The following is a 13,291-nucleotide window of genomic DNA, read 5'->3' as shown; positions in this document are numbered from 1 at the left end:
TTCTAGAAATCACTGCTGGGAGGAGGCACGTATATGAGGAAAGGATTCAGCAGCCAGGAAAAGAAGCAACAATCTGCAGAGGAAGCTGCCACAGACCAAGCAATTTATTCCCAGTGGAAGTACAAGATGCCCTTCTAACATTCCAGACATGATCTTGAGGGAAAACCATTCTAGAACCTGGCCCTTTCTCCCCTTTCTAGAACACTGACACTCACTCAAGAATGGGTCAGGGGAAGCCAGAATGAGAAGCAAGGGCCCAGGTACCAGGACAGGGAAATCTCTGCCTCTCTGTTCCAGGCCCTGCCCTGCCTGCCTGGTGGAAAAGTCCTCCCTTTGGTTAATCCGGGAGTTGAAGGAAACCCTCCTACCTGCACATCTGGCCATCTGAAGATGCCTGGGAGGCTGGCCAGGCCTGAGCTGATGGCTTGGGGCTTTCCCAGGCCCAACCTGCACGGGAACTCAGCCCCTCGAGAAAAATACTGCACCTCAAATGAGGTAGCATTTGATCATTTATTGATTAAATGTCCATTCTGTTGGTTTCCAGTTACAAATACTCTTGTTAAGAGCTATGGAGATCAGTATTAATTTATCATGGAAGATTAACAATTTTGCTTTTTACTTTTTTTGAGTGGAGGCTATAACTGGTGGTACCAGTGTTTGGTTGGGTTCGCACCCATCTCTCAGGGCCATGGGCTAGCAGACTGGCAGACTCTAAGGGTGGGAAGCAAAAGTCTTTCAACTTCTTGGGCCCTTGACCATCCTGTGGATCTACACAGTTCAGAATATGGAGCCCCCAAGAGGCTGGAGGAAAAGGGAAAATTCAGTTACTGCTTTTGCTGTGAAAATTCCAAGACCAGAAGGGAATTAGGTGTGGGCTTCTCACTACAGTCCTGCAGAGCCTTTGAGACAACAAAAAAATGCCTCCAGTGGCCACTGGGGGCCTCTGAAGGTAACTGGTCCCATCAGTCCACGTGATACAGCCTCAGCAGCTCTTGCAGAAGACTCTCCTCCTCCTGGAGCCCACCAGGCTGCTCCCCCAGACCCCGCCCCTCCAGGCTGGGGGTGCCCATGGCCTGCAGCTTCTGAAACAAGGATCTGCAGCTCTCTTTCTCCGCATGGCTCATCAGGCTCAGGTTCAGGGTGAAGCGGCCAGTGCTGGCCAGGCTGCGCAGGATCCCCAGCACCACACACCGGTCAGCTGGCCTCACGTGATCAGCCAGTGCCATCAGCATCTCCCCTAGAAGTCCAAACCCCACATCCATCTGGAAGAGGCGGCCCAGCTTTGGGCCCCCGAGATGCAGCAGGGCCTCGTAGCGCTCTGGCCCACTCCGCAAGTATCGCCGCCAATCACGGTAGAACTCAGCCGAGGTCTCGGGCTGGAGGAGCGTTTTCTCCTGGATCGCAAATGAAGGAAAGAGAGTACAGAGCTCCTCCAGCTGCTCTGTGACAGTGAGAGTGAGGGGAGCCTGTGGATTTTCATCTGAGCTCTAGTATCACTCTCTGAGCACTGGCAAGGCTGTGGTCCCTGTGGGCCTCATTTTCAGACGAGGGAACAAGGGATGGGATGGGGAGGGAGGGTCCCAAGGAAACCAGGCTGTGATTTGAGACTCTCAGTTGTACCAGGATTTTCCTACTGATGAATGTAGACATAGCCCTGATCTACAAGACTAAGTCAGAGTTTACTCTGGGCAGGGCAGGAGAGGGGGTAATTGGAAACCTCGGTAGGAGAGAAAGGAACTCAAGATGAGTATTAAGGATCTGACAGGCTAGATCTCCTTCCCAACACTGCCAGAGGATCATAGGCTCTATACCATATAACTCGAGGCAGAGCAACCCAAATCTGATCTGGGAATGGGAACCAAGGACTGACTGACAGGGGCCTGCCGAGCCCACCTTTCTGACCTGTTCTGGTTAGTTTTGGCCTCACCACCCGTTGGTTGCTTTTCTTTCTGGGATTGGAGGCAGAAACCTGCCTCTGTTGGCTTTACATGAGAAATAAGGAAAACATATGTGTTATAAGAAAACAGGGTTGGAGGTTTAAGGCAGAGAATCCTGCTGGGCCTCACCTACCGGGGAGATTTCAGTGGTTTCATCCTGGGAGGGCCTTCCCTGAATAGTGTGACAGTTCCAGGGCACAGTCCTCTTTCCTCCTATCTTGTCCTTCTGCTCCAGCGGCTTCAGATGTGATGCAAGGACAATACCCCTGCAGGCAAAGGACAGAGATTAGGGGATGGACCTAATGCTGTCTGTAGGTATGAGGTGGCTGGACTTTGCGTGATACTGGCTGAACCTGTTGGCAGGCCAATATGACAATAATAATAACAACAACAGCAACAATAGCTGACAACTTTTGAGCACTTTCCCTGTGCCAGATATTGTGCTCAGAATCTTATGTGCAATAACATTTAACATGACAATGGTTACTCTCTCTTACAGATGAGGAACAGAGGCTCAGATCGGTTAAATAACTTGCACAAGATCACACAGGTAGCAGAAGGTACGGCCAAGATTGAGCCCAGAATTGTCTGACTCCAAGTGCACGCTCTTATCCACTATAGTAAACCATAACAGGAGAGCCTGAGAAAAATGGCAGTAAGCCGACCTGAACTCCTCATAGGAAGCTACCCTCTGTTCCACTGCCCGTAACTTGGCAGCATTTTCCCGTTTGTACTTCTCATCAGCAGTGAGTGCAGCCTGCAGCTCTTTCTCCAAAGCCTTGAAGTCAATGATGTCATTCCTTTTCATGGCCTGTGCCTGGGAAGGCAAAGGGAATGAATGTCAGCAGAGGGTGAATATCAGGGGTGGGGGGTTGCATCTGGATTCTTTGCCAGCCCACAAAATGACCCCAAAGCACTCTGGATATCTAGTCACTTATCTTGAGGGGGGTGTTATAAAAATCTAGTTCTCTATTTTACAGAGGGAAGCTGAGTTGCACAGTGAGGTCTTGCTTAAGATTTGTTGCCACTGAAAATAGTCTTGACTTTCAATTTAGTGCCTTGTCTAAATTTTGCTCTCTGCCTCTGAAAATATTTTTTTAATCGAAGTATAATTGACATACAATGTTATATTAGTTTCAGGTGTACAACATAGTGATTCGACATTTATATACATTACAAGATGATCACCACAATAAGTCTTGTTACCATCTGTCATCATTTAAGGTTATTACAATACTATTGACTATATTCCCTATTCTGTATATTACATTCTCATAACATATATTTTATACCTGGAAGTTTGTGCTTCTTAACCTAGTTCATCCATCCCACCACCCCCTTCCCTTCTGGCAACCACCAGTTTGTTCTGTTTTGTTTGTTCATTTGTGTTTTAGATTCCACACATAAGTGGAATCATACAGTATTTGTCTTTCTCTGTCTGACTTATAATATCCTGTAATACTGTATAATACCTTAGCATAACACCCTCTAGGTCCATCCATGTTGGGTTTTTTTTTTTTTTTCATCCATGTTGTTTTAAACGGCAATTTTTCATTCTTTTTTAGTCTGCCTCTAAAAATATTTTAGTATTGGTGCTTTGGCTGAGGAAGCATTTAGATTTCAGAATTCAGTCCCTTCACATTTCCACATGGACTCACTCTATAGAGAGTTGTGATAGAGGCCCTCACACAAAAGCAGAACTATTGTAACCTACTCTTGAGCCCTGGGATAAAATTCCACTCATTGTTAAATGTCTTTAACGAGGAATGATACTTTCCACCCAGTCCAGATGCAGTGACTGAGCAGGAAATCAAGTAGAGGTGGCAGAAGAAGGGGCTCAATGATCCCCGTTTCCAAATCCCTCTGTCCAGCCAGGGCTGGAGCACAGATTCCTAGGTTCTTGGGCAACCTCTTTAGCTCTGCCACTGTACTTCTGCAGCCTCCGCATATCTGAGGCTGACTGACCCGTTCTACACGGAGATCACCTATATGTGTTCTAGTCTTGGCTCTAGCATTTCCTTACTGTGAGACCCCTTTGAACATCAGACTCTTAGTGCACTAAGCTAGATTAAGTGGTGAAGTCATCATCAACAGCCTTAGGGCAGGGAAGCTTGACGTCTACAACCAACCCCGTGCCCTCCCCCTCCACCCCAACATGGGTAAGCTTGAAGACCAAGAAGGAGGCTGGGTTGGCCAGGAACTGAACTCAGGTGTCCTGGCTCCTGTCTAGTTCTGAGCCCTTGCCAGTCACTGAATAAATAGAACATCTAATCCTCCTGCCCCCTGACCTTCACCCCAGCAGCCAGGGCCCTGGTTTCCTTTCTTTGGGGATCCCCAGTTACCGCCAGACCAAGTCGGCTCAGCGTAGACCACGCCCAGCAGCTGTGGTTGCCCAGCAACTGCGCCAACAGCCTGCCCACGTGACCGCCCCGAAGGCCCCCCCCCCCCCTCGTCAGGGTGGCCCCGAGGCGCCTGACCAGATTCTCGCCTCCTCGGGCCTTGCTTTCTTCGGAGCAGCCCACGCCTTGGTTTGGGGACCCACAACTCCGCCTCACAGGTTCCTGTGTCCGCGGCCGGCATTCTTCCGAGCTGGTCCACAGGCAAAGGGCTGTCCTCCGGGGCAGAAACGCGACCGCGGCGTCTGCGGGGTCCTTCCGAACAGCGGGCGCAGGCGGTGCGGCGGCGTGGGACGGAAGCGCGGTCTCCGGCGGCTGACTCGGAGTTTTTGGCTGAGCAGCGGGAGGTGAGCTGACGCGGGTCCACGGCATGGGAAGGTTGCTCTTGTGGGATGGGAAATTAAATAATGTCAGATGTGGAGGAAACGTTATATGCTATCTTCTCCTTTCACTTTACAGATGGGTTAATTGAGGCGGGAAAGGGAATGAAAGCCCTCCCACCCCGCCCCCCCCCCCCCACCGATTCCGGGGTTCCCTCCTGTCGTACATCTTTTTTTTTTTTTTAAGCTGTAGAATTTAAATGGCTACCTTTTTCATTTAAAGTTACCTTTTTTTTTTTTAAACGTTGGTTTTTTGTTTTTTGTTTTTTTTTAAGCTGTGTTGGGTCTTCGTTTCTGTGTGAGGGCTTTCTCTAGTTGAGGCAAGCGGGGGCCACTCTTCATCGCGGTGCGCGGGCCTCTCACTGTCGCGGCCTCTCTTGTTGCGGAGCACAGGCTCCAGACGCGCAGGCTCAGTAGTTGTGGCTCACGGGCCTAGTTGCTCCGCGGCATGTGGGATCTTCCCAGACCAGGGCTCGAACCCGTGTCCCCTGCATTGGCAGGCAAATTCTCAACCACTGCGCCACCAGGGGAGCCCCTGTCGTCCGTCTTTAAAACCCTTTCCCGGGGCAGGGGTCGTTCTTGCACTGTCCATGCACCTGTCTCACTCCCTCTTCCAACTGTGCCGCCTTCACCCTTTCTCTACCAAGCTCCCTCCGTCCTTACTCTGTATTCCTTGGAGAGCCTGCGTTGTGGCGGGAAGCTGCGGTGAAGTTTGGTACCGAAGTTCACTAATTTGTGCAACTGTGGGCAAGTCACCTATCTTCTCTGTGCCTTGTTGGAGTCACTCATTTAGTCATTCAGCAAATACTGATTGAGGTTCTGTTTTGTGCCAGGCACCGTCCTAAGTGAAAAAAAACAGTCGTTGCTTAAACTGTAGTTGGAGAGATGACAGTAAATACACGAATAGATACGTGTCAGCTAATGATAAATGTTAATAAAAATAATAAAACAATGAAAGTGGGGGTTGGAGAATGTGTATGGGTGGAGCTTTTTTTAGACTGACAAGGGGAGGCTTCTCAGAGAAGGTGACATTTTATATAGTAGAGACCTGGGTGAGATGAAGGAACAAGGTATACATGCCCAAGGGGAGAGCATTTTGGAAGAGAATAGTAAGTGCAGTGGCCCTGAAGCAGAAATGAGGTGGGTTGTTCCATGAACAGCCTTCTGTAAAAATTTCTGCAGTCATTTCATGGGTGTCTTGGGAGAATGAAATGTGCACAGATGTGGTAGCTCTTTGGTAGTAAAAAGAATCTCTATGCATATGAAAGTTTCCATAATAATTTACATTTAATTATTAGTGCTTGGAGCTCTTAATTCTCTATTTTATCCACAGTCAGCACTCAACAAGGGCATTGAGGGAGGTGGAAGGATTAGCCTCATGAAAGAAGTATCAGTATTTCAAAATTAAACATTCTGTTCAGTTAACATTTATCCACTTCCTACTTACATGAAACGCTGTCTTGGTCATTGGCAGGTGGGCACAAGGAACACAGGGTTCCTGTATTCAAGAATGGCCAGAAAATAATGCTAGCTAACATTTATTGAGCCTGGAACTGTAATAAATTCTTTACACAGCCTATTTTGCTTAATTCTCATAACCCTTTATGCAATGGGGATTAATCACTTTATTTTCCAATTAAAGAAACAAGCTCGGAGAGGTGAAATAACCTGAAATGACATAGTTATTAAGTGACAAAGTTTGGATTCAAATCTAGGTCTCCCAACTCCAGAGCCCTGACCGTTACCCACACTCTGGTCTGTTGCCTATTACTGTAAGCTATAGAGATGTTGGTGAGGGTAATTAGTACAGTTAACTACCATTCATGACAGAATTAAATGCTGATAAAGACACAAAAGGCTACAGCAGTATAGGAGAGTGAGAAATTGAGGCTATAGGAAGGCTTGAAGGAGGTGGTATTTGACCTGTTACTTTGAATAGAATTTCAGTAATTGAAGTGGAGACAACCCACAAAATACTTATTAATTACAAAGAGAAAGCAAGTAACTTTACAATGGAAAGGCCTGGTAGGCACCACCATAATCAAGTGGTGAAGTTAACATCGCCACTGATGGGACAAATTAAAATCATATGCCACTTGTTAGAAGATGCACTGAAAAGAGCACAGCATCACTTCTGTGATATTCTTGCCAGAAAATGCATAACCTGAATCTAATACTGAGGAAACATTGGCAAACTTAAATTAAAGGACATTCTACGAACTCACTAGCCTATAATCTTCAAAAGTGTCAAGTCATAGAAGTCAAAGGAAAGACCAAGGAACTGTTCCAGATTGAAAGAGACTAAAGACATGACAGCTAAATGCAAACATGGAATCCTGGATTGGCTCCTTTGCTGTGCAGGAGATTATTGGAACAGTCTGTGAAACTTGAATGGGGGCCTGTGGATTAGGTGGTAGTAATATGTCAGTGTTTTCTGATTCTGATGGTTGTATTGTGGTTATGTAGGAGAATGTCCTTGTTTGTAGGAATCACATGCACTAAAAGCAGGGGTTGGCAAACTTTGTCTGTCAAGGGCTAGATAGTAAATATTTTAGGCTTTGTGGGCCATATGATCTCAGTGGCAGCTACTCTGCTCCGCTGTTACAGTGTGAAAGCAGCCATAGACAATATAAAAGAATGAGCATGGGGCTTCCCTGGTGGCGCAGTGGTTGAGAATCTGCCTGCCAACGCAGGGGACACGGGTTCGAGCCCTGGTCTGGGAAGATCCCACATGCCGCGGAGCAGCTGGGCCCGTGAGCCACAATTACTGAGCCTGCGCGTCTGGAGCCTGTGCTCCGCAACAAGAGAGGCCGCGATAGTGAGGCCCGCACACCGCGATTAAGAGTGACCCCCGCTCGCCGCAACTAGAGAAAGCCCTCGCACAGAAACGAAGACCCAACACAGCCAAAAATAAATAAATAAATAAATTAAAAAAAAAAAAAAAAGAATGAGCATGGCTGTGTTCCAATAAAGCTGTTTTTATAGACGCTGAAATTTGAATTTCATATAATTAATTTTCATGTGTCATGAAATATTATTCTTTTGATTTTTTTCAACTATTTAAAAACAATAAAAAACATCTTACCTTCAGGGCTGTATGAAAACAGTTGGCAGGCCAGATTTGGCCACAGGCTATAGTTTACCAACTGCTGCACTAAAGTATGAGGAGGCGATGACACATTGTGTCAGCAACTTATTTGCAAATAATTTAGGAGAAAGAAAGTTATGTGTACTATTTTTGCAACTTTCTGGTATTTAATTATTTTAAAATTAAAATTTGTTTAGTATTAGAAAAAAGAAGTGGGTGAAGTATATGTAAACAGAAACAGGAGTGGAACAGACAGGAGGGGAAGGTACAGGGCTTTGGAGGAGCAGTCAGTAGGTTGATGTAACTGGAGAGGAGATTGTGTGAGGGATATGGTCAACCACAGGCTAGGGTGGAGGCCTTGATTACCTTGCCAGCATCTAACTCTTCTCTTCTTGAATTTTAGCAACATGGATACTGACTTGTATGATGAGTTTGGGAATTATATTGGACCAGAGCTTGATTCTGATGAAGATGATGATGAATTGGGCAGAGAGACCAAAGATCTTGATGAGGTAAAACAAATACATACTTTTTTCATCTCTCCTTTTTCAGAAAGCAGTAAAGTAGTAACCATAAATTAGTGAGTCTGTTTCTGTGAGTCTCTTTCTGTTTTGTATATAGATTCATTTGTGTTGTGTTTTAGATTCCACATATAAGTGATATCATATAATATTTGTCTTTCTCTGTCTGGCTTCACTTAGTATGATATTCTCTAGGTCCATCAACGTTGCTGCAAATGGCAATATTTCATTCTTTTTTATGGCTGAGTAATATTCCACTGTATACATGTACCACGTCTTCTTAAATCAGTCATCTGTTGATGGGCACTTGGGTTGTTTCCATGTCTTGGCTGTTGTAGATAGTGCTGCTATGAACCTGGGGGTGCATATGTCTTTTTTTTTTTTTTTTTTTAATTTATTTATTTATTTATGGCTGTGTTGGGTCTTCGCTTCTGTGCGAGGGCCCTCTCCAGCTGCGGCGAGCAGCGGCCACTCTTCATCGCGGTGCGCGGGCTTCTCACTATCGCGGCCTCTCCCGCTGCGGAGCACAGGCTCCAGACGCGCAGGCTCAGTAACTGTGGCTCACGGGCCCAGCCGCTCCGCGGCATGTGGGATCTTCCCAGACCAGGGGTCGAACCCGTGTCCCCTGCATTGGCAGGCGGACTCTCAACCACTGCGCCACCAGGGAAGCCCCCATATGTCTTTTTTTTTTTTTAATTTATATTTTTGGCTGTGTTGGGTCTTCGTGTCTGTGCAAGGGCTTTCTCTAGTTGTGGCAAGCAGGGGCCACTCTTCTTCGCGGTGCGCGGGCCTCTCACTGTCGCGGCCTCTCTTGTTGAGGAGCACAGGCTCCGGACGCGCAGGCTCAGTAGTTGTGGCTCACGGGCCTAGTTGCTCCGCAGCATGTGGGATCTTCCCAGACCAGGGCTCGAACCCGTGTCCCCTGCATTAGCAGGCAGATTCTCAACCACTGCGCCACCAGGGAAGCCCCCATATGTCTTTTTGAACTAGTGTTTTTGATTTTTCCATCATCCCTTCTCATTTACTCAAGATGTTCACCCCAGCAATTCTCCCCTCTCTCCCATGTCATTAGTTTTCCCTCTCTACTAGATCATCCCCATCAGCATACAGATATGCTGTTGTTTTATCATAAAATCCTTTCATGACCCTATAACCCCCTTCCGTTACCTCCCATTTCCCTGTTTCCCAATGCGGCACATCACAAAAGAGTTGTTACTTGCTGTCTCCAAATCCTCTCCTCCCATTTTCTCTGAAACCAAGTTTTGTTGTTTTGCCTCTCCCATTCCACACAGACTGCTCTTGTCAGGGTCATCAGTGACCTCTGCCCCAGACCCAGTGCTCATCCTGCTTGACCTGTCTGCAGCATCTGACCCAGCTGATCCCTCCCTCCTTAAAATACTCTCTTCCCTTGGCTTCCAGGGAATCCCCTGGTTTTCCTTCTCTTCTCTGGCCGGTCCTTCTCAGTCTTTGCCGCTGGTTCCTCCTCATCTCCCTGACCTCTTAACTGTCAATGGGCCCCAAGGCTCCATTCCTAATACCTGTTCTCTATCTGCACTCACTCCCCTGGTCATCTTATCCAGTATGTCAAATCCCTTCTATTCCCTGAGGACTCTCAAATTTATATCTCCAACCTGCACCTTTCTCTTGAACCTCAGGTTTGTATGTCTAGCTTTCTACTTGGCATCTCTACTTGATGTCTAATATGGCATCTCAAACTTAGCATATCTAAGGCCTAAACACAGAGCTTCTCCATCCCCTGTCCCCTGCTTCTGCCTCCAACCTCCTCTTACAGTCTTCCTCATCTAGTAAAGACAGGGCCATTCCCCGGTTGCTCAGGTCAAAAACCTTGCCTCTTTTTTTTCACTCCTACTCTGAATTCACTAGAATACATTTTTTACTCTATTTTTAAAATATATGCAGAATCCAACCTCTCCTTCCACCTTCACAGCTACTCCTCTGGGCGTAAGCCACAATCACTGCCATCTCTCTCCTGTATCACTGCAGTAGCCTTCCAACTAATCTCTCTCCTTTTAGTATATCTCAGTCTGGGGACCAGAGTGAGTCTTTTAAAACAAAAGCCTGATCATATTACTCTTCTGCTCAGAACTGCTAGAACAGGACTTCTCAGCCTCAATACCATTGACGTTTGGGGCCAGATAATTCTTTGTTGCAGGGGCTGTCCTGCGCTTTATAGGATGTTTAGCAGCATCCCTGGCTTCTACCCACTAGGTCCCCCACACACATACCCAGCTGTGACAACCAGAAACGTCTTCAGACATTGCCGAATGTTCCCTGGGAGACAGAATTGTCTTTGGCTGAGAAGCACTGCCATAGAGTAAAGTTAGATTACTTAGAATGATCCAGAAGATCCTACATGATCATCTCCTATGTGATCTCAGCTTATACTGTTCTCCCCATTATTTACTGAACTGGCTTCCTTGCTAATCCTCAAAGTTGCCGGCATACCCTTGAATCAGAGCCTTTGCATTTGCTGTTTCAGCCAACTAGAATGCTCTTCCCCACTTACTTGTAGAACTTACTCTCTCTTCCCTCAGATTTTTGCTCAAATGTCATCACCTCTCTTTTTTGCATTGCTATATCACCAATACCTAGAACAGTGCCTGGCACATAGTAAGTGCTCAGTAGATATTTGTTGAGCGAATGAATTAACCAGGGTGTTTTGGAACATAAAGGGTTATGTAGTAGCCACTTTTAATCATTTGAAAGACTTTTTAGGAGAAGAGGGCATAGCTTTGTTCAGCGTTGCTTGTGACTGTGGGTTTTAATTTATAAGGAGGTGAGTTCGAAGTCATTTACGAAGACTCACTTTCCAACAGGGAACTGGGCTGTCTTGTGAGTGAGTACTGTTGTTATTGGAAGTACTCAACAGGGACAGGAATACGTAGAGAGAGTTCATTCATTTAACATGGTCTGCTATGTGCCAGGCACCATGCTGTGTACCGAGGACACAGAGATGAATAGTGCTCAAAGAACTCCCGTCCTATGGGATTCCTAATGTGTGAGGCATAGGGCAATATCCAGAAAAGTGCCTCCAATCTTGATCCATTTGTGACCAATGGCCTGCATTTAAGAAAGGGTCCATTTGAATCAGGAGAGCCGTCCATACCCACGGCTTACAGTCTTCTCTTTGTGAAGGGTCACGCGAGAGTAGAACCTGCCCCACTGACTGTAGCACAGAACTCAAAATAAGAAGCTGTCAGGCATGTGAAGTCATTGCTCTTAACTCGTGTAGTGTAGTGAGTCATTGAGCAGGAAAAGTGCATGCCTCTTCCAACCTCCTTCCGTCTCTTGCTTTTAGGTCGATGATGATGACGACGACGACGAGCTAGGAGATCATGATGAAGACCACCCTGGGATGGAGGTGGTGCTGCATGAGGACAAGAAGTACTACCCCACAGCTGAGGAGGTGTACGGTCCTGAAGTGGAGACCATAGTTCAGGAGGAGGACACCCAGCCTCTCACAGGTGAGTCTGGAGGCACTGGGCTGTGAGAGGTGAAATCGAAGCTAGAAAACTTCATTTCATAGCCATCAGCAGTCTTGAAAGTTCAGTGAATGAACTGACTAGTTTTTCTTTCAGGTGGTATTTCTGGATTGAGATTCAATTAACCCTGTTTTGATATTCAACTAAACAGCTTGTTACCAAGCAAATAAGTGTTACTTCTTTCTTTATCTAATATGTGTTTGGGTTCTTGAAGACTGTTTTTAAGTTCTCCCTCTGGTCTGATATGTTTTTCCATCCAAATAATACCAGTTTCTTTAACTAGTCCTCACAATGCTTATTTTCCACTTCCTTAATAATTTTCATTGATCTTCTGGGAAGTAGTTGCATTTTATAAATGCAAGGAGAGATTTTGAACTGACATTGACCTCATCCTATATCCAGTCCCTCTCCCTTCCTCCCACAAAATGAAGTCCAAACACCTCAGTCCACAATTCAAGATCCTTCAGTGTCTCATGCCAGACAGCGTTCCCAGAACTTTCTCAACCTGAGTGGTCCTCGAGAATAACATAAATTGATGTCATAGATCATCCATTCTGAAAGCTCAGTCTAGTGGAATAGGGCTCTGTATTTTTATGCTTTATGCCTACCTGCACATCACTACTTTTTTTTCCCTCCTAGAACCCATTATTAAACCAGTGAAAACCAAGAAATTCACTCTGATGGAGCAGACATTACCTGTCACGGTATATGAAATGGAGTAAGTTACAAGGTCTTGCAGCCTCTCTGCACGAATATTGTAGGTTCAGTTTTTTCATGGAGGTAGGAGGTGGTTTGTGGTTAAAGTAACCAGTGAATTTTTGGGGTGGTGGTGGTGAGAGCAGTGGCATCCGTTTGTGCCTGAGTCGTTTTGCTGACTTCTCTCTATGACCAGGTTCAGCTCTGTCGCTGCCTGCTGCCAGATCTAGTCTGACAGATTTCAACTTTATTTAAGTATTTATTTATTTTGGTAGGTAAAAGGGCATATCCCTGAGCTCTTTATTATGTATTTATTTATTTAATTTTTAAAAATTGAGGTATAGTTGATTTGCAATGTTGTGTTAGTTTCTGCTGTACAGCACAGTGATTCAGATTCTTTTCCCTTATATGTTATTACAAAATATTGAGTATAGTTCCCTGTGCTATACAGTAGGTCCTTGTTGGTTATCTGTTTTATATATAGTAGTGTGTATATGTTAATCTCCAACTCCTAATTTATCGCTCCCCTCCCCTCCCCTTTCCTCTTTGGTAACCGTCAGTTTGTTTTCTATGTCTGTGGGCCTATTTCTGTTTTGTAAATAAGCTCATTTGTATCTTTTTTTTTTCTGTTAGATTCCACATATAAGTGATATCCTATGATATTTGTCTTTCTCTGTCTGGCTTACTTCACTTAGGATAATAATCTCTAGGTCCATCCATGGTGCTGCGGCAGTGAATTATTGTGAAAGCAAAAATCTCTTCCTACAATT

General features: G+C 45.7%; 2 protein-coding genes across 6 annotated transcripts in view; one reads left to right on the top strand and one right to left on the bottom strand.

Annotated features, from left to right (window-relative positions):
* Window positions 1-86: 86 nt before the first annotated feature.
* Window positions 87-4,665, bottom strand: DNAAF19 (dynein axonemal assembly factor 19). Of its 4 annotated transcripts, none has more exons than XM_082442656.1 (4): window positions 4,415-4,665; window positions 2,603-2,754; window positions 2,071-2,203; window positions 87-1,394 (listed from the first exon to the last, which is right to left on the bottom strand). In XM_082442656.1, the coding sequence occupies exons 2-4, from the start codon at window positions 2,743-2,745 to the stop codon at window positions 963-965; spliced, it is 708 nt and encodes a 235-aa protein (XP_082298782.1). In that variant the 5' UTR covers window positions 2,746-2,754; window positions 4,415-4,665; the 3' UTR covers window positions 87-962. The 4 variants fall into 4 exon arrangements, with proteins under 4 accessions (XP_082298782.1, XP_082298785.1, XP_082298783.1 ...); XM_082442659.1 differs by lacking the exon at window positions 4,415-4,665 and adding an exon at window positions 4,226-4,340 and having other exon boundaries at window positions 87-1,441; window positions 2,067-2,203; XM_082442657.1 differs by lacking the exon at window positions 4,415-4,665 and adding an exon at window positions 3,410-4,216 and having other exon boundaries at window positions 87-1,441; window positions 2,067-2,203.
* EFTUD2 (elongation factor Tu GTP binding domain containing 2) overlaps window positions 4,557-13,291 on the top strand; it is a 34,650-nt gene continuing 25,915 nt past the window's right edge. For both annotated transcript variants that reach the window (XM_082442607.1, XM_082442606.1), the window contains exons 1-4: window positions 4,557-4,680; window positions 8,205-8,313; window positions 11,642-11,807; window positions 12,465-12,543. In XM_082442607.1, the coding sequence (XP_082298733.1) occupies window positions 8,209-8,313; window positions 11,642-11,807; window positions 12,465-12,543 (350 nt within the window). In that variant the 5' untranslated portion in view covers window positions 4,557-4,680; window positions 8,205-8,208. The remainder of the gene's footprint in view (window positions 4,681-8,204; window positions 8,314-11,641; window positions 11,808-12,464; window positions 12,544-13,291) is intronic.

Source organism: Balaenoptera physalus (assembly GCF_965194825.1).
Source record: "Balaenoptera physalus genome assembly, chromosome: 20".
NCBI classification, from domain to species: Eukaryota; Metazoa; Chordata; class Mammalia; order Artiodactyla; family Balaenopteridae; genus Balaenoptera; species Balaenoptera physalus.
This window is presented reverse-complemented; position numbering and strand designations above follow the sequence as displayed.